The sequence below is a fragment of the Oncorhynchus keta genome, chromosome 5 (genome assembly GCF_023373465.1).
Source record: "Oncorhynchus keta strain PuntledgeMale-10-30-2019 chromosome 5, Oket_V2, whole genome shotgun sequence".
Lineage (NCBI taxonomy): Eukaryota > Metazoa > Chordata > Actinopteri > Salmoniformes > Salmonidae > Oncorhynchus > Oncorhynchus keta.
This window is the reverse complement of record NC_068425.1, coordinates 18,984,847-19,009,528: the sequence shown is the minus strand read 5'-3', so window position 1 is coordinate 19,009,528 and position 24,682 is coordinate 18,984,847. Positions and strand designations below refer to the sequence as shown.

At 44.9% G+C, this 24,682-nt stretch overlaps 1 protein-coding gene and 1 long non-coding RNA gene across 7 annotated transcripts; both read right to left on the bottom strand.

Annotated features, from left to right (window-relative positions):
* Positions 1 to 15: 15 nt before the first annotated feature.
* On the bottom strand, positions 16 to 15,663 carry LOC118384631 (transforming growth factor beta receptor type 3-like). Of its 5 annotated transcripts, XM_052518949.1 has the most exons (18): positions 15,181 to 15,663; positions 13,163 to 13,275; positions 12,050 to 12,219; positions 11,819 to 11,956; positions 11,382 to 11,556; positions 11,124 to 11,289; positions 10,813 to 10,957; positions 10,237 to 10,429; positions 9,863 to 10,035; positions 6,548 to 6,703; positions 5,705 to 5,791; positions 5,356 to 5,547; positions 4,424 to 4,969; positions 3,458 to 3,536; positions 3,271 to 3,330; positions 2,141 to 2,242; positions 1,587 to 1,671; positions 16 to 1,381 (listed from the first exon to the last, which is right to left on the bottom strand). In XM_052518949.1, the coding sequence occupies exons 2-17, from the start codon at positions 13,224 to 13,226 to the stop codon at positions 1,589 to 1,591; spliced, it is 2,529 nt and encodes an 842-aa protein (XP_052374909.1). In that variant the 5' UTR covers positions 13,227 to 13,275; positions 15,181 to 15,663; the 3' UTR covers positions 16 to 1,381; positions 1,587 to 1,588. The 5 variants fall into 5 exon arrangements, with proteins under 5 accessions (XP_052374909.1, XP_052374907.1, XP_052374910.1 ...); XM_052518947.1 differs by having other exon boundaries at positions 16 to 1,671; XM_052518950.1 differs by lacking the exon at positions 2,141 to 2,242.
* A 2,507-nt stretch (positions 15,664 to 18,170) lies between these two features.
* Positions 18,171 to 24,213, bottom strand: LOC127930041 (uncharacterized). 2 transcript variants are annotated; one of them, XR_008136587.1, is made up of 3 exons: positions 20,036 to 24,213; positions 19,866 to 20,001; positions 18,171 to 19,355 (listed from the first exon to the last, which is right to left on the bottom strand). It is a non-coding gene; the product is annotated as an uncharacterized LOC127930041 (long non-coding RNA). The 2 variants fall into 2 exon arrangements; XR_008136588.1 differs by lacking the exon at positions 19,866 to 20,001 and adding an exon at positions 19,696 to 19,831.
* Between the last annotated feature and the right edge of the window lie 469 nt (positions 24,214 to 24,682).

Genomic DNA, 24,682 nt, shown 5'->3' with positions numbered 1-24,682 from the left:
ATAAAACACAAAAACTCAGCCACAGATATTTAATTTAAATAGCAACAGCACAGATAATATCAAACAAAGGGTCACAGTTACAACATAGATATATACAATAAGGATCTGGATAATGGCAATTGCCCTCACACACATTCTACTCAAGACATATATGACTTCATGTGTTCCTCCTCTTTAAACTCTGTAGTGCTTATTTCTGTTTTAACATTAGGCTATGTTCAGATTCATGTTCGTCCTATAGCCAGTAATCACACCATTCCAATCTATGAGCCCAGGTTATGACATTGTAGATACAGTGTAATGGATCAGATGCACTGAATAGTATTTCTTTCAACACTTTGAGGAGTTGCTGAGGCCATGTACCTGTAGACATTCATTTAGCCTCAGTCTTTCAGACCTTTATACATCTCATTGCTTCAAGCATATGTACACCAAGTATACAAAACATTATGGACACCTTCCTAATATTGAGTTGCACCCGCCCTCAGAACAGCCTTAATTATTTGGGGCATGGACTGTACAAGGTATCGAAAGCGTTCCACAGGGATGCTGGCCCATGTTGACTTCAATGCTTCCCACAGTTGTGTCCTTTAGGCAGTGGACCATTCTTGATACACACGGGAAACTGCGGGGAGGGGGACTCAGCAGCGTTGTAATTCTTGACAGAAACTGGTGTCCCTGGCACCTACTACCATTCCCCGTTTAAAGGAACTTAAATATTTAGTCTTGCCCATTCACACTCTGAATTTCACACACACAATCCATGTCTCAATTGTCTCAAGGCTTAAAAATCCTTCTTGAACCTGTCTCCTCCCCTTCATCTCCACTGATTGAAGTGGATTTAACAAGGGACATCAATAAGGGATCATAACTTTCATCTGGTTAGTCTATGTCATGGAAAGAGCAGGTGTTCTCAATGTTTTGAATACTCAGTGTATATGTATTTACACACATCAGATATGGGTTCAAAAACTATTTAGGGTATTTCAATTACTTTCAAAGACATTTTGAAGTAAGTATCTGGATATTTTTCAGTACTTAAATATTGGAATGAATTTGGAAATGCTCAACTATCAAATACAAATATTCAAATACTGCATGCATTTGAACCCAGGTCTGTTTGGTCCTAGGGTTTTTTAAATAATGTATTTGCAAATATGTTATGCTATTTATAGGAAGCTATTTTTAAATACTTCCAAGTAAAAATAGCTGATTGGCCACATTATTTGAAAATACAAAAATACACAGAAAATAAGTATTTAAATAACAAATACTTAAATACGCATGTATTTCAACCCAGGTCTGATACACTCACATACACACCAGGTGTTTCATCTTCTGTCCCACTTTACCCCCAGTCTCAGATTTACCAGAGGAAACACTGAAAATTAGATATTTAGAGTATTTATTACACATGATACGAGATATCACTATTGCAATCTGCAGGTGCTTGACTAATTCACAAAGGGCGCTAAGTGCCACCATGATAAGTCTATAGAATACTAATCTAAATTTGACAATCTCTTTACTTTGTGGTCCCCCAGCTGCTGTGTGTGTTGTTCCACTCTTATCACGTTCCATCTCACCTCTACACAGAGCTGTTGGAAGAGTCTAATAAGGCAGGGTTAGTATTCTCGATCAGGCCCCCTCTTCTGGTTGGTGGAGGAGCCCCTGCAACCAATCACATGTCAAGTGTTTCACTAACATGTATTCATGGTGAAAAAACCCAGCATTTCTCTCAAAAATAATAAGAAAGTTGTCATAGTATCTTCTCTTACATTAGGTCAAATAAAATAAAATGTTATTTGTCACATGCTTCGAAAAAACAACAGGTGTAGACTAACAGTGGAATGCTTACTTACGGGCCCTTCCCAACAATGCAGAGAGAAAGAAAATAGAGAAATAATAAAATGAGTAACGATAACTTGGCTTTATATAAGGGTAACCAGTACCAAGTGGATGTGCAGGGGTACGAGGTAATTAAGGTAAATATGTACATATAACTAGAAATAAAGTGACAGATAATAAACAGTAGCAGCAGGTATAGAATGTTCTCTGGGTATTTGTGAATATGGTGGTATAGCTCAGTATTTTGGCCTTTGGTCCAGGATAGACTTTAAGAACTGTCCCGTGTGGTTACCTGTGTGAGAGTAGATGCACCATAGCGCCCCCATCAGGCTGATGCCCAGAAGGAAAGCAACAAACACAATCCCAAACACTGAGCTTGTGTCTACCCCAGAGCCTGGGTGACAAAAACATGGGAGGGAAAAGTAGTAGAATCCCAGTTACTATCACTGTTGTGATAATACACACATGTAGGAACATCCGGGAGTTGATATTAGGGTTAGGGTTGAACCGGGTGAGGACATGAAGCAAGGGTTAGGGTTGAGGCTAGGGTTAGGGTTGAACCGGGTGAGGACATGAAGCAAGGGTTAGGGTTGAGGCTAGGGTTAGGGTTGAACCGGGTGAGGACATGAAGCAAGGGTTAGGGTTGAGGCTAGGGTTAGGGTTGAACCGGGTGAGGACATGAAGCAAGGGTTAGGGTTGAGGCTAGGGTTAGGGTTGAACCGGGTGAGGACATGAAGCAAGGGTTAGGGTTGAGGCTAGGGTTGAACCGGGTGAGGACATAAAGCAAGGGTTAGGGTTGAGGCTAGGGTTAGGGTTAGGGTTGAACCGGGTGAGGACATGAAGCAAGGGATAGGATTGAGGCTAGGGTTAGGGTTGAATTGGGGTGAGGACATGAAGCAAGGGATAGGATTGAGGCTAGGGTTAGGGTTAGGGTTGAATTGGGGTGAGGACATGAAGCAAGCGTTTATCGTTGAGGCTAGGGTTAGGGTTGAATTAGGGTGAGGACATGAAGCAAGGGTTAGGGTTGAGGCTAGGGTTAGGGTTGAATTGGGGTGAGGACATGAAGCAAGGGATAGGGTTGAGGCTAGGGTTAGGGTTGAATTGGGGTGAGGACATGAAGCAAGGGTTAGGGTTGAGGCTAGGGTTAGGGTTGAATTGGGGTGAGGACATGAAGCAAGGGTTAGCGTTGAGGCTAGGGTTAGGGTTGAATTGGGGTGAGGACATGAAGCAAGGGTTAGCGTTGAGGCTAGGGTTGAATTGGGGTGAGGACATGAATCAAGGGATAGGATTGAGGCTAGGGTTAGGGTTGAATTGGGGTGAGGTCATGAAGCAAGGGATAGGCTTGAGGCTAGGGTTTAACCAGGGTGTGGACCTGAAGGTAGGGTTAGGGTTGAGGCTAGGGTTAAAGTTACAGTTACTCACTGCTGTGGGCTGGGATAGGCTTGGGCAGCTGAGACACACTGGGCATTTGACCTCTCTGACCTAGAGAGAGAAATAGAGAGTTGGATAAGAAGAGAGAAACACCCTTTTACACAGAGTGAAAGTGAATTACTTCAGGCCCATGTAATGAGGAGGTGGACCACACCACCAATGACCATCTACTACTCACCAGCAGGTGGCGCCAGCTGTCTGGCCACACCAACAGGCTGATAGACCAGCATGGGTCTGGAGAAGTTTCTGTACTCACACTGACAGAGAGAAGAGAGAGAGGAAGATAAGCAGTGGCGGAATTAGGTATAGGCGACATTGGCATCCGCCCAGGGTGGCATCCTGCAGTTAACAATTTTTTTTTTTGAGAATGGTGACATTTGCACGATTGGTTTTCTATCGCTCATTTGCACGCCACGTCAATAATATCATGTCACCGTGTGGGACTGTGGGTCAATCAACCTTGTCGAAGTGGGCGCCCTGATTCTAGTTTGTGAGCTAGGGATGGTCTCCCACTCAGAAGTACGAGATGTGGAGGGGGGCGGGGGTAGGTTAACCTTAGGTCTTCCAACTGGAAGCCTGAGGTAGGGGGAGCGGGGGAATTTATTAAATAGCGCACCTCTAACTATGTACAGTACTAACTCAATCATTAAAATCAGTCACACTACGAAATGCTACTAAATAAATCACAATGAATTCATAATACTGTGAATATATAGTTTCACAGACATTTTTCCGGGTTGTGCAAAACCATTAAGAATAATATAAAAGCAGTCTGCACACCACCAAGGTGAATTGGTTTAGTATTCACTCTTGGTTGACAGTGTTGGGGGATGGGTAATGTAGTGATGCTCGGGTGCCAAATCAACACAAATTTGTTTCTATTTGTCTTTTTTACTTCTTTTTGATATTAGTCTTATGTTTGTATATATTTTTATATTTCTATAATTTAAAAGTTATGATTATTTATTTGTGATTTGTGTTATTCCAATTGTCTGAATAAAAATGACTGTTAGTGCAGAATCATGCTTTTTTTGTTGCTGGGGTTGGGGGTCGCTGAAGGGAGCCCTAACCGCCACAGAGCGTAAGTCATTACTTTTAGTCATTAATACTACTAGTCATTATGAATATAGAACATGTACTGTACCTGTTGGTTGGGTAGTTTAGATACGAGGGCAGGGATATGGAGGCCCCAGGGATTTGGACAGCCACTCTGTATTATGGCCGTTGGAGGCCCCTGGGTCACTGACTCAGGGCCACAGAGACAGATGCGACAGTGCAGAAACTGGACAGAGTTGTTGTAGATGGGCCGAAGGACAAAACTGAACCTCAGTCTGTGTATCTGGTCCTCCTCTCCTCCCATTCCTCCATCGCTCTCCTTCCTTTTGGCTCGTCCTCCTCGTCCCCTCTTGCCAACGTGTTCTCTTTTTCTCAATCCTGCCTTGTTCCTCCAAGCCCTTCCTGGATGCCTGAATGATAGGACTCTAGGTACCTCCTCTTCCTCTTCATAATATTCCTCATCATCCTCATCTTCCTCTTGGCCATGTGCCATGTTGCTGAGTGTCAGTGAGGAGTCAGCGGAGCAGCCGTCTCTAATGACTGACCAGCCAGGGGACACACGGGGGTCTGATAGGGGAGACACCATGCAGGACCGCACCTCCACACCCCCACCGAGGGCCCCCTTGGCGGAAAGCTTGGCAAAAACAGTCAGAGACAATATGGGTAACACATTACTTTACCATGGTCTTATTACTGAGTTGATATTTTGTAAGTAGAGTGTAATAAGTATTGTAATTACACTAGTACTGTAATTTGTAGTACTCTGTTACAACCTGCTGTGCTCTAGTGCTGTAATAGCAGGGCTACAGGGTTCTTATAGAAATGACTTATTGTGACATTTCTAGATGTGATTATAATAGCCTTCTGGTAGAAGTCTTCTCTGAGCTTGAGGCAGCTGATACTGTAGAAGACGAGCAGAGGGTGAAACACAAGTAGCACTTGCAGCAGGAGCTACATCAGCAGACAGACAGGCAGACAGACACACAATTAAAACACACACACATAGCTTGGCAAACTGACCTCCACATAGACACGGTTGTCAGCAGTGATGGTACAAGGACCGGTCTGCCTCTGCTCATAGCCCTCTGTAACAAACAGCTGCAGTGAGACCAGTGGGCCGGCCCTGGCCCTTGGGAGAGGCCCCGGCCCCTGCAGAGTGGGCTGCTCCACAGGAAGGCTTGGGACACTGGGGACTGCAGCAAAACAGCTGAACTAAGAGGACAATGGAAAAGAGGGAGATGTATGGAATGATAAGGACAAGCATAGATATACATGTCTCTGTCTCATACACACACACACAACAAACACACACTAATATGTGGTGAAAATGGACCACACATACACAAACACACAACCTGTATCATCTCACATGTATGACCAGTGGAGTCCACTCTGTGGACTCCTCGTCTGTCTCATTGACCACGGCAACCAGAGGCTTGTTTCTCCATAGCAACACCTGAGAGGATGGATAGACACAAAACAGGTTAAGTCATGTATTGTAAGAGTTGAAACACTAGAGCAGATAGGTCAGTGAGAGGACAGTAAATATACAGTATTAGTAGATCGTAGTTCATTCACATGCTACATGTCTGTCTCACTGCATCCCTCCTCTCCTGCTCCCTTTCCTCCACCACTCCCACAACCCTCTCTCCCTCCCTCCAGCCCCCTGCTCCCACACTCCCGTCCCCAGGCCTAGCTACACTCAGGTTGATCAGCAGTGTTCCGGACACTCAGACCTAGGTCACCCATGTGGCGCCTGGGGGAGGTAAACCACAGGAGCCCTTCAGATCACACTAAACAACACAATTACAGCCCTGCTCTTCTACTCTCTTCTTTCGTCCTCTGCCTTTCTACTGTGCATATCTCTCAATCTCACACATAGATACACAGACAGACACACAGTGAAGGGCTCCATAGTGACCTGCATGTCCCTCTCCCCCTCCCCACCTAAGTGAAGCCCATCCCTGCTCAATCTCCCCATCAGATCTGCCTCTCAGATGAGGCTGCCGGACATCCCTATTACACAGCTCTTTCTCTTTCTGCTGACTTTGTTTAGCACAGAATCACTTGTAAACGGTTGCATGCATGGTTCAATTACCATTTTGGTGAGACAAGAACATTGCAAAACATGGTGAGACACAAAAATGTCACAAAACATGTTAAAATGTTCTCTGCAGATATTTTACCCCTTAAAACCACCTCTCTGTCTTACCGCATTTTTGTACTGTACCCCTCTGGGCTCTCCCTGCAGCACCCCTTCAGTCCCACAGGAAATGACCGGGAATGCCAACAAGAAATGGCTGCTGTTGGACTGGGCCAGGCACTGAGGATACCGCAGTGTCACCTCCGACACCGGGAGAGACAGGGTCTGTGTGAAAGAGAGCATCAAAAAAGCTACACTAAGTACCATCATAAGAACCTACAATACACTGTAGGTCTACATGCAGTATATTGGTATTTGTATGACATAACCTCGCTAACAGGCTAAACTACCAGTACAACCATAACCTCACTACCACGCTAAACTACCAGTACAACCGTAACCTCGCTAACATGCTAAACTACCAGTACAACCATAACCTCGCTAACACGCTAAACTACCAGTACAACCATAACCTCGCTAAACTACCAGTACAACTATAACTCTCTTTCTATCTTTCTTTCTCTCTCTCTTGGAGTACGGGAGCCCTAGGAACATGCCTCAGGACTACCTGGCATGATGACTCCTTGCTGTCTCCAGTCCACCTGGCCGTGTTGCTGCTCCAGTTTCAACTTCCACCTGACCGTGCTGCTGCTCCAGTTTCAACTGTTCTGCCTTATTATTATACGACCATGCTGGTCATTTATGAACATTTGAACATCTTGGCCATGTTCCGTTATAATCTCCACCCGGCACAGCCAGAAGAGGACTGGCCACCCCTCATAGCCTGGTCCCTCTCTAGGTTTCTTCCTAGGTTTTGGACTTTCTAGGGAGTTTTTCCTAGCCAACGTGCTTCAACACCTGCATTGCTTGCTGTTTGGGGTTTTAGGCTGGGTTTCTGTACAGCACTTTGAGATATCAGCTGATGTACGAAGGGCTATATAAATACATTTGATAACCTTGCTAACATGCTAAACTACCAGTACAACCATAACCCCGCTAAACTACCAGTACAACTATAACCTCGCTAAACACGCTCAACTACTAGTACAACCATAACCCCGCTAAACTACCAGTACAACCATAACCCTGCTAAACTACCAGTACAACCATAACCCTGCTAAACTACCAGTACAACCATAACCCTGCTAAACTACCAGTACAACCATAACCCTGCTAAACTACCAGTACAACCATAACCCTGCTAAACTACCAGTACAACCATAACCCTGCTAAACTACCAGTACAACCATAACCCCGCTAAACTACCAGTACAACCATAACCCTGCTAAACTACCAGTACAACCATAACCCCGCTAAACTACCAGTACAACCATAACCCCGCTAAACTACCAGTACAACCATAACCCCGCTAAACACGCTAAACTACCAGTACAACCATAACCCCGCTAAACTACCAGTACAACCATAACCCTGCTAAACACGCTAAACTACCAGTACAACCATAACCCCGCTAAACTACCAGTACAACCATAACCCCGCTAAACTACCAGTACAACCATAACCCCGCTAAACTACCAGTACAACCATAACCCCGCTAAACTACCAGTACAACCATAACCCCGCTAAACTACCAGTACAACTATAACCCTGCTAAACACGCTAAACTACCAGTACAACCATAACCCCGCTAAACTACCAGTACAACTATAATCCTCGCTAAACACGCTAAACTACCAGTACAACTATAATCCTCGCTAAACACGCTAAACTACCAGTACAACCATAACCCTGCTAAACACACTAAACTACCAGTACAACCATAACCCCGCTAAACTACTAGTACAACTATAACCTCGCTAAACTACCAGTACAACCATAACCCCCTAAACTACCAGTACAACCATAACCCCGCTAAACTACCAGTACAACCATAACCCGCTAAAACTACCAGTAAACACTAAACTACCAGTAACCCATAAACACGCTAAACTACCAGTACAACTATAACCTAAACACGCTAAACTACCAGTACAAGCATAACCCCGCTAAACACGCTAAACTACCAGTACAACCATAACCCTGCTAAACACGCTAAAACTACCAGCTAAACTACCAGTACAACCATAACCCCGCTAAACACGCTAAACTACCAGTACAACCATAACCCCGCTAAACACGCTAAACTACCAGTACAACCATAACCCCGCTAAACACGCTAAACTACCAGTACCACCATAACCCCGCTAAACTACCAGTACAACCATAACCCCGCTAAACACGCTAAACTACCAGTACAACCATAACCCCGCTAAACACGCTAAACTACCAGTACAACCATAACCCCGCTAAACACGCTAAACTACCAGTACAACCATAACCCCGCTAAAAACTACCAGTACAACTATAACCCTCGCTAAACACGCTAAACTACCAGTACAACCATAACCCCGCTAAACTACCAGTACAACCATAACCCCGCTAAACACGCTAAACTACCAGTACAACCATAACCTCGCTAAACACGCTAAACTACCAGTACAACCATAACCCCGCTAAACTACCAGTACAACCATAACCACGCTAAACTACCAGTACAACCATAACCCCGATAAACACGCTAAACTACCAGTACAACCATAACCCCGCTAAACACTAAACCAGTACAACCATAACCCCGCTAAAAACTACCAGTACAACCATAACCCCCCCGCTAAACTACCAGTACAACCATAACCCCGCTAAACACGCTAAACTACCAGTACAACCATAACCCTGCTAAACACGCTAAACTACCAGTACAACCATAACCCCGCTAAACTACTAGTACAAAAACTAAACACGCTAAACTACAGTACAACCATAACCCCGCTAAACACGCTAAACTACCTCTGCTAAACTAGCTATAACCTCGCTAAACACGCTCAACTACCAGTGGCTAAACACGCTAAACTACCAGTACCATAACCCCCGCTAAACTACCAGTACAACCATAACCCCGCTAAACTAAACTACTAAACAGTACAACCATAACCCTGCTAAACTACCAGTACAACCATAACCCTGCTAAACACGCTAAACTACCAGTACAACCATAACCCCGCTAAACTATGAAAAACTGTCACTCACACCCCCTCTGAGCTATGTGGAGCAGTACCATAACCCTGCTAAACTACCAGTACAACCATAACCCCGCTAAACTACCAGTACAACCATAACCCCGCTAAACTACCAGTACAACCATAACCCCGCTAAACTACCAGTACAACTATAATCCTCGCTAAACACGCTAAACTACCAGTAACACCATAACCCCGCTAAACACGCTAAACTACCAGTACCACCATAACCCCGCTAAACTACCAGTACAACCATAAACCCGCTAAACACGCTAAACTACCAGTACAACCACATAGTGAAAGTGACCTGCAGAATGTGTCTGTCCACTGCCACGTTGAGTCGTCCGTCCTGACACTGCACACTGACGGCCTCCCAGCCCCCACTGGTCCTTCCACCTCCCTCACTCAGCCACTGTCTCAGCCTGCGCTCCTGGACCAAAGGGGGCCTGCCATCCAGCATACGCACAGGGGGGTCACCTTCTGTGGGAAGGGAGAGAAAGCGAGAGAGATGTGCTAACACACAGAACAGCACTTTTTAGGGATAACATGACCTTCAATATTGGGAGACAACATAATTAATCAGGAGAAACACCAACACAAACGCACTGTTAGGAAACACAAAATAAACCATCCAGTTCACTCACACAATGAGGGACACAAGAGACACACACAGGTCCTGACCTGTCCCTCCCCCAGCCAGTCTGATCACAAAGTGATTGGCCAGGTCAGCCTCTGTGTATGAGGCCACTTTGGGAAAGCCACTCTGATTGGCCCAGTTCAAAAGGTCATGGGTGGTAGAGAGGTCAGAGGTGAGCATGCTAGTCAGTGTCAGGTCAGGCTCCGGAGGGTAGAGTGGGGACACGCTGTTGGAGGACTGAGAGGAAAGAACAAGGGAGAGAAAAATGGTCAAAGAAATGCATAAATGTGATGTTTGTGTTACAAGATAACCTGGCAAGCCCTGTCAAAGCCAAGTTGAATGTGTTTATTTATCAACAAGATAACCTGAGAGACATTTCCATTGATATTTGGAACTCACTTTGAGGTTTTGAAATCACGTTTAGTTTGGCCTTCACTCAATGACTGGATTGCTCCTTTCATTTATTTAGCTATTTTGTCCATTTCATCATTATTTTCTTTTTACTTATAACCCTTTTATGACTTTTATACCAAACTCCAGAACAGGTGAAGGACCCATTCTAGCCCACATGATAGGAGAAATACCATAACGTGTCAAGTTTTACTGGATAGGATCCTCACATAGACAGAGATGTGTCCCCGGAGCCCTGGCACTGTGAGAGCCCAGTTGACTGGAACGGCACTACTGAGGATCAGCACCAATTTGTGCCACCCAGCATTGGCCACTGGGGGCACCAGAGAAATAGTCACCTCCACCTGCAGAGAGCTGGGATAGAGGGAGAGACCGGTCACTGAAAGGAATAGAGGGAGAAAATGCTTTGAAAATGATTAAGGGATAACTCAATAGCTCAACATTGTATTACTTGAACAGCTTCAGAGATTGATATTCTCCACATGATTTTCTTCACATGCTGGAGATGTCCTAAACTTACCCACAAAGCCCTGACCCTGCTGAAAGGAGCTTGATGACATGCACTTCTGGGTCGCCTCCGCCAACTGGAGCACAGCCCTGTACTTCCTGTGGCTGCAGGTCAGAAGTCAGGTAGTTGTGTGACAGGAACAGAGACTGCAGCTGGCACACGCTGGGCATGGTGATATCTGGAGGTCAGAGGGGAGACTTGGTTGGAGAGGGAGAGAGGTCAGAAAGACCAGGGTTGTGTATTAGCTGTATGCATGTGGGGCGGGCTCACCCTTGCCCACACGGACGTAGACGCGGTTGGCACTGGCTGTGTGTGTGAGGGAGGACAGGGAGCCATGTTGATGCATTGCCCATCGCAGCAAAGCCCGCGGACGGAAAGGCAGAGAGGGCATAGGCTGCACCTGCACTGCCAGACTGTAGGGCTGCACTGTAGAGTTAGGAGAGACCTGGGGCAAAGGGGGGCCACTGTGGTTACATAGAGAGACATGATAACACACAGTAATAGAAACATTCATTTGTGGGGGCCTATGTTTCTAAAACAACACACTTGCACAGACATACACACTAACACACTGGAAAGGTCAGTACTTTTATCAGTTCCTCATGGGAGGAAGTAAATACTCTCATCAAAACTGTTTTTTTGGGGGGTGAATGATTAATGACTAAAAGAGGTACACACACCACACGAGCACGCACGCACAGACTGACCTGTACCAGCACAGGCAGATCCGGGGGTAGTCTCTCAGCCTCCAGCCACCAGCGTACTGGTTGCTTGGAGCTCAGTACCAGGATGAGGGTTTGACGGGGGGGGTGAGACAGAGACAGGGGTCTCAGGAGCACAGTCACCTGGAAGGGAAGAGAGGGGGTCAGGGCAGGGAGGCACAACATATTGGGAGTGATTGTGGATGTTTCCTACTGTGAGAAACAGAGAGGGAGCACCTGTTTGTCAAGGCTACGTGTCCCTCTCCCCACAGCGATCACATGGGTCTCTTTCTCCCCGCTCTCTCTGGCTGCACAGCCCGGGCCGGCCTCAAAGCGCTCCAACAGCCCCTGCACAGGGTGAAGCACCCCCGCTGGAGACAGAGAGCACTGCAGTTCCCCACAGTCAACTGCACAGTTGCAAAGACAACCAGAGGTCACTCAAATGGAGCTACGGCTGTATACTCTGTTTACGAGGAACATTGAGGACAAACTAATATAGATTGGGTCTCTTGTGGAAGAGATACATTGAAAAATAAAACACTTGATCTCCCTGAAAAAGACAACACAGAGAGACCATCTGAACTTGGTGTGAGATTTGGTAATAGGCAGGATGGACGGGGTCACCAGCAGACTCTCTGCTCTCACTGACAAACAGGAGAAACAAGTCTCTGTCAATCCGCCACATAAACACACTAGTGCTCCACTCGACTGCTCTGGTCTCAGACAAGCCCTCTCACTCAGCCTCTCTGTCTACGTCTCAGTCTCTGGTTCATGCTCTCTTCTTCCAGTCAGTGGCTGTTGGCCCACTATGACTAAAAGACAGCTTGTTGTTCTCGGACTGAACAGAGCTAACTGGGGAGTGCCCCCTGACTGAACTTTCTATTTTTTTTCCTTTACTGTCTCTGAATATTCCACTTTCACTTTGCTAAACCCAAATCTGACTATTGACACATAGCTCTTTGAAAGCAGAGTCACTTTGGGAGGTACTTTTGAGAGAAAGTATTAAAGTTGTACTATTCAGTATGGAAACATCCCGTAGAATTAACAGTACCTCTATAACTGTCTCCTACCTCTTCAAAGAATATCTTAAAGAATCCCACAGCACCTCCCCCCATTTCTTAAAATAAAAAATACAAATGGCTTTTCATGAACTCGCACTTGAATGTGTCAGTGAACGAGCACGGACTTTGCTGACAGCTACTTTATTGAGGAAAATGTACTTATTATGACTTCGATATGTGGTTGTCCGACCTAGCTATCTTAAGATGAATGTACTAATTGGAAGTCAATCTGGATAAGAGCGTCTGCTAAATGACTAAAATGTCCATGTAAATGTCTTGTTTCTCTTACGTCCTGTTCTCTCCCCCAGTAGAAAGAGGCAGAAGAGAATCCACCTCGTCCCTGAAACCATCATGACTATTCTCCAGGGGTGAATTCAATGGGAGAGTCCCTCTTGCGACATCCTGAGGGGGAAAAGAGAGTGATTAATACAGTGGTCTAGACAGAGTCTTTAACAAGAGACCAAGTTCTCCGTGTGCATAATGTTATATTGGACAGGCTGAGAGAACAGATGGATAATATGTATCCAAATAGAGGAGGAACAAACACTAGAGCAAGGACAGAGTTTACCCAGGGAACAAACACTAGAGCAAGGACAGACAGGGAACAAACACTAGAGCAAGGACAGAGTTTACCCAGGGAACAAACACTAGAGCAAGGACAGAGTTTACCCAGGGAACAAACACTAGAGCAAGGACAGAGTTTACCCAGGGAACAAACACTAGAGCAAGGACAGAGTTACCCAGGGAACAAACACTAGAGCAAGGACAGAGGGAACAAACACTAGAGCAAGGACAGAGTTTACCCAGGGAACAAACACTAGAGCAAGGACAGAGTTTACCCAGGGAACAAACACTAGAGCAAGGACAGAGTTTACCCAGGGAACAAACACTAGAGCAAGGACAGAGTTTACCCAGGGAACAAACACTAGAGCAAGGACAGAGTTTACCCAGGGAACAAACACTAGAGCAAGGACAGAGTTTACCCAGGGAACAAACACTAGAGCAAGGACAGAGTTTACCCAGGGAACAAACACTAGAGCAAGGACAGAGTTTACCCAGGGAACAAACAACATAAAGTCATCTCTCCCACTGGGTTCTCATTATCACTGCATTATCACAACTTCCTCATTCTTCTCCCATTCTGGACAGTATCACTCTTGGTGGATTTTTTTCTTCTCTGTGTTCTGCCAATTGCAACTCTACAAGCATTTGTCAATAACATGCTTTGAAGGCAAAATCTGTGATTTCAAAACGCCCTACTGATAAGATGAGTTACAGGGGTGGGGAAAGTAAGTACTCTAAACTTGATAGAAGCTTTGGATACCATGCAATCAGGTCTGACATTCAGTGAGATTGACATGATAGTATTATTAAACATATTTTGACTCCATTGTTTGTTTATATAGAATACAAATAGGTCTGTACATCTTTCCTTAGCCTTGTTGAGTATATAAATGCAATATGATCAAAGGTCATATACCCACTTATCTCATAATTGTCATGTGCCTATCTTTATTCTGTTTCTGATAGTGACACACATCATATAATGCTGTGAGACAGAATTGGGGGTCGTTGTTCGGGACCGGTTGACCAGTTTATTGTCCTTGAGTGGGCTCCCGAGTGGCGCAGCGGTCTAAGGCACTGCATCTCATTGCTAGAGGTGTCACTACTGACCCTGGTTCAATTGCAGGCTGTATCACAACTGGCTGTGATTGGGAGTCCCATGGGGTGGTGCACAATTGGCCCAGCGTCCTCTGGGTTAAGGGTTGGCCAGGGTAGGCCGTAATTGTAAATAATAATTTGTTCTTAACTGACTTGCCTAGTTAAATAAATACAAAAAATAAGGATCAGAGGACGTCCAGACAACACACACCGACCCATTGAGATAATGACATGTCATTAACTGGCGCGCCAAAAGGCTAATCTCTTCCACTCAAACTTGCCCAGAAAGAACTCACCACGAACTGCAAAATAACCGCGAATGGGGCCAGAAACAAAAATTTAACAATTGATTGGTCTTGATGGGTACTATGAGAATGCAGAGGAATAAACTATATATACTTTCTCTAACAGTGTCATTCAAAACAGTTATATTATTTGTCTCATGTTACCGAATCCCTTGGCTAATTCATGACAAATATTTAGAACTTCACTCGAAGAAAAAATGCATTAGCCCAGTCAGAATTCACAAGAAATAAAAAAGTCAATAAACATAAAATGATTCAATTTAAACGGACCACAACTCACAGCACTTCGAATATCTCTCCTGACTTCTGAATACAGGCTATAATAAAAGTCGTAACTCACCTGTGACAGCTCCCCGTGGAGCTGGACGTTGAAAGCAGACTGTCGATCAACTATTGATTCTCAGGTTAAGACCATTCAATCATTGGTGACCACAGGACTGTATTGGCGTATATCACAGCGGGCTACACACCCTCTGTACCCCCTTTCAATACTAGAGAAAATAACAGAAAATTGCCTTTACCAAATCTATGTGCTGCTGCTTCAGGCGTCCAGAGACGCACTGGGTGTCATTTCAGATGGGGTATTGCATTGACATCATCATTTTCGATAAGCCAAAGAAATCAAAAGTTAAGACAGCGTAATATTTTTAGAGGTGAGATACGGAATTTAAAGAGATTCCCTCGAAATAGTATAAAAGCCAGGGGAGGGGCAAGGAATGGGGCCATAGACGGGAGAGAGAAAAGAGAATAGGGTCCAAAAACGCACAGAAACGTAGAAGGCAACAGGAAGAAGAGAATGAGAGAGGACGAAGCGTAAAGGGGAAGAGGAGGGATGGTGGGAGGGTAAATAAATAGGAGCAGAAGGCTGGACTTGAGAAGTTGGAGAGGCAGGGGTAAAGTGAGAGGAATGCAGAGGAGGGAAATGAAAGAGAGATAAATGAGAGATGGAGAAAAATAATTAGTCCATGAAGTAGACTGTAATTGTTTTTATTCAGCTGCAACAGGATGGCGAGTTTGCTCAACAAAATTGCATTCCAGTTGATTCAACATACAATTGTTTGCATATTTCCAAGTGTAAAATTAAACGCTTTATGACAATACATTAAATATATCATAAGGCTTTTCTTTGAGGGCCTAGTTACACCCTAACACAGTGGTCTGAAACTCCTGGTTTATAGGCTGTATTAAGCCTGCAAGTCACATTCTGGTGTGCAAAATGTTGTTTAATCCCTTTTAGAATCCAGCCAGAGTGAGGATATCCAACAATTGGAACATTTATTTACCCGCAAACTGCATTGAGAATGATGGCCAGGGTAGCCGTATGGAATATGAATTATTAAGACTACTAACAGCTTGGATAAGTTTCGAAACATTTATGTTATTTATGTTTGTGTAGCATAAGATTACAAGATTAATCAACCAATCAATGCAAAAACACAGGTATTGAAACAAACAATTCTGAAAATCAACCTGCGATAGAGCATGCTGGGAAATGGTTTTGAGTAAACATACATTTGTAATTTTACTCAACAAGCTTGTTCAAATTCAGCTTACTTTAAGCAGAGTTTGTTGATTCACCATACAGCTGTAAGGCTGTGCTCTGACCTCTTTCTCCCCTCTCTCTCCAGATGAAATCTCGCGTCTTGTGACGGCTGGCCGCCCAACAACCTGCCCGCTTGACCCTATCCCCTCCTCTCTTCTCCAGACCATTTCCGGAGACCTTCTCCCTTACCTCACCTCGCTCATCAACTCATCCCTGACCGCTGGCTACGTCCCTTCCGTCTTCAAGAGAGCGAGAGTTGCACCCCTTCTGAAAAAACCTACACTCGATCCCTCCGATGTCATCAATTACAGACCAGTATCCCTTCTTTCTTTTCTCTCCAAAACTCTTGAACGTGCCGTCCTTGGCCAGCTCTCCCGCTATCTCTCTCAGAATGACCTTCTTGATCCAAATCAGTCAGGTTTCAAGACTAGTCATTCAACTGAGACTGCTCTTCTCTGTATCACGGAGGCGCTCCGCACTGCTAAAGCTAACTCTCTCTCCTCTGCTCTCATCCTTCTAGACCTATCGGCTGCCTTCGATACTGTGAACCATCAGATCCTCCTCTCCACCCTCTCCGAGTTGGGCATCTCCGGCGCGGCCCACGCTTGGATTGCGTCCTACCTGACAGGTCGCTCCTATCAGGTGGCGTGGCGAGAATCTGTCTCCTCACCACGCGCTCTCACCACTGGTGTCCCCCAGGGCTCGGTTCTAGGCCCTCTCCTATTCTCGCTATACACCAAGTCACTTGGCTCTGTCATAACCTCACATGGTCTCTCCTATCATTGCTATGCAGACGACACACAATTAATCTTCTCCTTTCCCCCTTCTGATGACCAGGTGGCGAATCACATCTCTGCATGTCTGGCAGACATATCAGTGTGGATGACGGATCACCACCTCAAGCTGAACCTCGGCAAGACGGAGCTGCTCTTCCTCCCGGGAAGGACTGCCCGTTCCATGATCTCGCCATCACGGTTGACAACTCCATTGTGTCCTCCTCCCAGAGCGCTAAGAACCTTGGCGTGATCCTGGACAACACCCTGTCGTTTTCAACTAACATCAAGGCGGTGGCCCGTTCCTGTAGGTTCATGCTCTACAACATCCGCAGAGTACGACCCTGCCTCACACAGGAAGCGGCGCAGGTCCTAATCCAGGCACTTGTCATCTCCCGTCTGGATTACTGCAACTCGCTGTTGGCTGGGCTCCCTGCCTGTGCCATTAAACCCCTACAACTCATCCAGAACGCCGCAGCCCGTCTGGTGTTCAACCTTCCCAAGTTCTCTCACGTCACCCTGCTCCTCCGCTCTCTCCACTGGCTTCCAGTTGAAGCTCGCATCCGCTACAAGACCATGGTGCTTGCCTACGGAGCTGTGAGGGGAACGGCACCTCAGTACCTCCAGGCTCTGATCAGGCCCTACACCCAAACAAGGGCACTGCGTTCATCCACCTCTGGCCTGCTCGCCTCCCTACCACTGAGGAAGTACAGTTCCCGCTCAGCCCAGTCAAAACTGTTCGCTGCTCTGGCCCCCAATGGTGGAACAAACTCCCCACGACGCCAGGACAGCGGAGTCAATCACCACCTTCCGGAGACACCTGAAACCCCACCTCTTTAAGGAATACCTAGGATAGGATAAAGTAATCCTTCTCACCCCCCTTAAAAGATTTAGATGCACTATTGTAAAGTGGCTGTTCCACTGGATGTCATAAGGTGAATGCACCAATTTGTAAGTCGCTCTGGATAAGAGCGTCTGCTAAATGACTTAAATGTAAATGTAAATGTAAATAGCATTGTGTGTTTTCTCAACATTTGGGCATATAGCTGAACCAACATACAGTGTTATCTTCCAAGGGCACACATGAATTAGTAATTCGACTCAAGTTTTTATACATTCACATCACTGTGAGCAAAGATTGTTGATGTTCACACATTAGCTCAATTTCTTGTCCTTCTGGCTTTTAAATGGCTTTTTTTTACTGTGTCGGCTAACATATATTTTCTCTGAAGTGTGGGTGAAATTACCCAGATTTCTATCCAAATTGAGAAAGTTCAGAAATAATTCAGAAAGTACTCAGAAAGTACTCAAGATGCATAATGTAAGGATTGTGTTTAATACGCATTTTTAGGTCCTCTTTGCTCAATTCTGTTTCGCAGGGAAACTCTTATTTCCTGCCATGAAATTGTTGTTGGATATGTTATTACTGATATGTTTTCTGGTTGATTTATGTCCCAGATATACATTTTTATAAATCTGAAATAAATAACAATGTTTCCAGGCTGTCCAATACAGTATTTCATATTCAATCTAAATTGAAATGTATCATGAGTAAATTAGTCTGTTTGTTTTGCGGACAACAATTTCTAATGTTCTTTTTTTTTGGTCAAGTTGCACTCCACTCTCTCCAGATCCGTCTGAGAAGCTACCAGCTGGGGCCATTTTGTAAGGAACCTCGTCCTCCTTTTCTGAGGAGGAGAAGCAAGAAGGATCGGAGGACCAAAACGCAACGTGGTAAGTGTCCATAATTTAATGAAGCAAAATGAACACTGAACAAAAACAATAAGCAACAAACGAACAGTCCCGTAAGGTGAATGACAAACACTACATTTTAAACATGTTTTATGACTTTGTCAATCAACTTGTTCTTAACAAATCTAAATAATTGTTTAGTGTTTCTCTATGAATATGGACTATTTAAAAATGTAAGTAAATTGGGATAATTTTGACCTCAGCCAAAAACATATACTTCTGCCTATATTAATTGGATAAATAGGACCTTTATTTGAATCCAGGTTTCTCTGGAGACATAACAAGTTACCCACCAGAGGGTGGAGGTGGACCTGTTAACCACACCACCAGAGGGTGGAGGGGGACCTGTTAACCACACCACCAGAGGGTGGAGGGGGACCTGTTAACCACACCACCAGAGGGTGGAGGGGGACCTGTTAACCACACCACCAGAGGGTGGAGGGGGACCTGTTAACCACCCCACCAGAGGGTGGAGGTGGACCTGTTAACCACACCACCAGAGGGTGGAGGGGGACCTGTTAACCACACCACCAGAGGGTGGAGGGGGACCTGTTAACCACCCCACCAGAGGGTGGAGGGGGACCTGGTAACCACACCACCAAAGGGTGGAGGGGGACCTGGTAACCACACCACCAGAGGGTGGAGGGGGACCTGTTAACAACACCACCAGAGAGTGGAGGGGGACCTGTTAACCACACCACCAGAGGGTGGAGGGGGACCTGGTAACCACACCACCAGAGGGTGGAGGGGGACCTGTTAACCACACCACCAGAGGGTGGAGGGAGACCTGGTAACCACACCACCAGAGGGTGGAGGGGGACCTGTTAACCACACCACCAGAGGGTGGAGGGAGACCTGGTAACCACACCACCAGAGGGTGGAGGGGGACCTGGTAACCACACCACCAGAGGGTGGAGGGGGACCTGTTAACCACACCACCAGAGGGTGGAGGGAGACCTGGTAACCACACCACCAGAGGGTGGAGGGGGACCTGTTAACCACACCACCAGAGGGTGGAGGGAGACCTGGTAACCACACCACCAGAGGGTGGAGGGGGACCTGGTAACCACACCACCAGAGGGTGGAGGGGGACCTGTTAACCACACCACCAGAGGGTGGAGGGGGACCTGTTAACCACACCACCAGAGGGTGGAGAGGGACCTGTTAACCACACCACCAGAGGGTGGAGGGGGACCTGTTAACCACACCACCAGAGGGTGGAGGGGGACCTGTTAACCACACTACCAGAGGGTGGAGGGGGACCTGTATCAGTGATTTCGACCAGATAGACAGATCATCTGCAGAGCTCCCCATGTACTCTAAGATGTAACTTTTCTATACCACGCATCATATGACTGTATACAAAACCAAAGGTATACAAGGTCTGGTAAGGGTATCAATACTTGATAGAACTGAAATACAGAACTCAGATAGGCTCTGAATCTACATAGAGAGCTGTATTGGTGTGTATTCTCCGAAATTTAGTTATTTTAGGGCCTATGGTTATAAATGGTTATAACTAGGTAAGACCACATACATGCTTAGTAGTTGTCAAAACAGCTGATAAAAGTATGTCAGTGCTATGAATACTTGATAAAATAATAATACAAAAACCAGCTACCCTCTAAATGTAAACATAGTGTTGTATTGGTGTGTATTCTCCAAAAAATACTTATTCTACTGAAAATATGATATTAATACCAGAATTCCTCCAATATTCTATCTGTGCAACTTGGACGTGTATATGTTGGGTGCTATATACTTTGGTTTGTAGTGACTTAGATGTGGGCATTCTTTTTGCAATAGTTTTGGTCATTGTCTCTCAGAATCACTTTTTGAAATTAATTGAATACTTTTTGTCAATAAAATGTATTTAAAATGTTGCTGTACTGCCTCTCGAAAATCTGATAATTTTGACCACATGAATATGACACAATTGATATTTACTTAGAAATTCTGAAAACTAAATGTAACTATAATTAAATTACGGTAAATTTCCTTTTTTAGTGCTAATGTGAATTGTACTTTGGAAAAAACTGCAAATTTTATAAAGGAAAAATGCATATATATGTCTGACAGAATATGCTGATTAACAGTAATTTTGCTAAAATAACAGTCTATCCTGGTCATCTTTTACTTCAGATAACATGTATCAAATGTTTTATGATGTTTTGATAAAACATAAGTTGATATTGTGCTGTGATTGATGCTTTTTCCAATAGTTTCTTCTTGGGGTCAAAATGACCCCAGTTGGTAAACGATGTCTATCAAATTTTATGTTGGTGGCTTGAGAATGAAATGAGCAGACATGCAATCTATCTATGAAAAGAAGTATGGCCACGGAAATGAAATGAAAATTCCAGTCTTGGCTGCAATTTATGTGAACATACACTATGTACTGTAGAACCTAAAAAGGTTCTTCGGCTGTCCAGATAGGAGAACGCTTTGAAGAACCCTTTTTGGTTCCAGGTAGAACCCTTTTAGGATCCATGTAGAACCCTTTCCACAGAGGGAGAACATCACCCTTGCTGACTTGTTTTCATCCTAACCAACTCACTTTTCAGTCTCAGTCAGGCCTTTTTTAATTTCCACCTTTCTATGAATAGAAAATGTATTTTTCCTTCCATAGCTGTCCTTTTCTTGTCAGCTAGGTTCACTGTTCAGTTGGAGCTCTCAGTACATCCTCAATCTCCTTTACACAGCTAGAGCCAAACCATCCCTGTCTCGCTTGATCACAACACTGTCCAGCTCATTCCCACCTACCTACAGCTCAGGAGCAGTAAACCCCTTGTGAAATCTGTGAATGTCTGGAAGCAGGACAGTATAGAATCACTTAAGGGATGTTCTGTGTCCAGATTGGGACATTTTTCATGAGTTAGACATGCACAAGTCAGCACAGGTTGTCACAGACTACATAGATTTCTGTGTTGACTCTGATATGCCAGAAGACATAAAGGCATACCCAAACAACACACACTACATCACAAATGAGGTCAAGGACATGGATCAATTGCAAGAGCCAAGAAGCAAGAGGCAACCATTCAAAAACAAGGACAAACAACAACTGAAATGGGTGCAAAAGGAGCTCAATCAAATGCTCAGAGAGACAAGGAAACAACACACGGAATCAGTGGGAACAAATAGTTCCTTATAAAGAACTCCAAAAAATGGTGGGAGTCGATGAGAACAATCAACAACATGAACCCTGCAAAATAAATCCTTGCACACACCAGATGAGCTGACCAAAGCTAATACGATTTGATGTACTCCATTGTGGCTCCATTGTTATTGATTATTGTGTTCCTAGGTTGGAAATCAACCCTGTAGTTGTCATTTGAGTCTTCAAGCATAAAAGAATAAAAAGATCATGGTGTGCGAGCTCCATTCAGATGTGAACCCTGTGTTAGATCCTTAGTAATTTGCCTATAAGAAAAGTTGTGAGACAAGATGATGCAATCAACACCATAGTGCATCTCATTGTTAAGCATCTGGAAAACCCCGGGGCCTGTTATTTATTTCAGTTCAGCGTTTAACACGACACAGCCACATGTCCTACTCAGTCAGTTTTAAAGCAGACAAGTGTTAACTCCTGTATCATAAGGTGGTAGCACTCATTCCTGACGAGCCATACTCAGAAGGTTAGTGTTAACAGAACCCTCTCTGAGGCTAGAGACATTAGCACAGGGGCCTGCAGGGATGTGGGAGTTCACCCATCTTATTCATCATGTACACACATGAATACACTAGCAGTAATCCTAATAACTATATTGTGAAGTTTTCTGATGATACGGCCGTCCTTGGTGTGATGTATAAAGATGCTGATACTACCGTGTACAGGTCAGAAATTCAAAGGTTTGTCAAGTGGTGTGATGAACACCATCTTATCCTCAATGTAAAGAAAACAGAGGAGATGGTGTTTGACCCCAAATCTGTTGGCAAAACCACGTGCCTGTGGTTGTTCACAATGCTAAAACAGCACAGCTTAGTTTGTACAAGTAGCTGGGTGCACACTGAACTGGAAGGTCCAAGTACACCGTGTCTTCTGCAGAGTTCAACAACGCCTCTATTTCCTAAGTAGACTCAGGGTTTTGGGATTTGACCAGAAAATGATGTAAAACGTACTCTGGCAATAGAGTTATTTTTTCAGAGTTGTGTACGCTCAATTTAGTGTTGATATTTAACTCTGCTTCATTGGGTTTCACTCTGTACAGTATTAATTCAAAATAATTGTTTTCAATCTCTGCAGTGTTGTTCAGTATTCTAGAGTTAATTATTTAGAGTAACGTTTACGCTCAATACAATCGCAAGAGTTAATTCAACTCCTATGTAGTCAAACAACACTATTTTGGGGTTTATATGGTTCCATTTGAGGTATAAGGGTGTAAAGTCTCATTTGCATATTTCTTCATGTGTCACATTATGGTGTCTTGCAATGTGACATCCAATCTCTAGTGGTATCCAGGGAGGATGTCCAGAACTTTTACATCACCTACAACTTACATTCAGAATCTATGTCAGAGCAGCGCAGAGCATAATGTTGCTTGAGACTACCTACATCATGTAATCTGAAACAGCCTCCTCAGTAATGGTTGCCATAAACCAAAACGCTTACAGATTAGTTTAAGAAAATGCATGTTACATAATGAAACAAACCATTTGTAAAAATCTACCTGCAGGAAAGAGCCACATGGAAATGCAGACAAAGTGTTTGAGGATGGTTAATGTGAGTGGGACTCTGAGGCAGACCAAGCCAGGGCAGATATCTATAATTGCATGCATGTAGAGCCTTCAGCAGGCCAAGTTGGTGACATTGATGTGTAGCAACCTGATGCTCTTTATCTACACCTGTTTGTCATTGCGTTTAGCCTATTTTCTGGATCGGTGACATTCACATATTTTTCCAACAATGACAATAAGGTAGTTATTGTAGGTAGTTATTGTTGGTCTCTGTTCACTGCACATGGTGCCCTAGACTGCTACAGTGTGTCCTACAGAGAGAGAGAGAGAGAGAGAGAGAGAGAGAGAGAGAGAGAGAGAGAGAGAGAGAGAGACACTCCTGTCTCTTCCTGGTAATGGTTTCTTATATTGGCTTTGACCAGAAAAGTGCAGGAAAAAATGAAAACAGTCTCCTTTTAAAGTAGGCTGCAGTGAAGATGGGAGTGAGGAAAAGAAGGACAGAACGAGGGAGGAGAGAAGTGTGTTCCAGGAACACCCTGACCCCCTCACTCCCACTGCTTGAGTGCCCCCTCTCCACACACACCATCAACACGTTCATCTCTCCTCATCTAACCCCACCCCCTCCACACACACCATCAACACGTTCATCTCTCCTCATCTAACCCCACCCTCTCCACACACACCATCAACACGTTCATCTCTCCTCATCTAACCCCACCCCCTCCACACACACCATCAACACGTTCATCTCTCCTCATCTAACCCCACCCCTCCACACACACCATCAACACGTTCATCTCTCCTCATCTAACCCCACCCTCTCCACACACACCATCAACACGTTCATCTCTCCTCATCTAACCCCACCCCTCCACACACACCATCAACACGTTCATCTCTCCTCATCTAACCCCACCCCTCCACACACACCATCAACACGTTCATCTCTCCTCATCTAACCCCACCCCTCCACACACACCATCAACACGTTCATCTCTCCTCATCTAACCCCACCCCTCCACACACACCATCAACACGTTCATCTCTCCTCATCTAACCCCCACCCCTCCACACACACCATCAACACGTTCATCTCT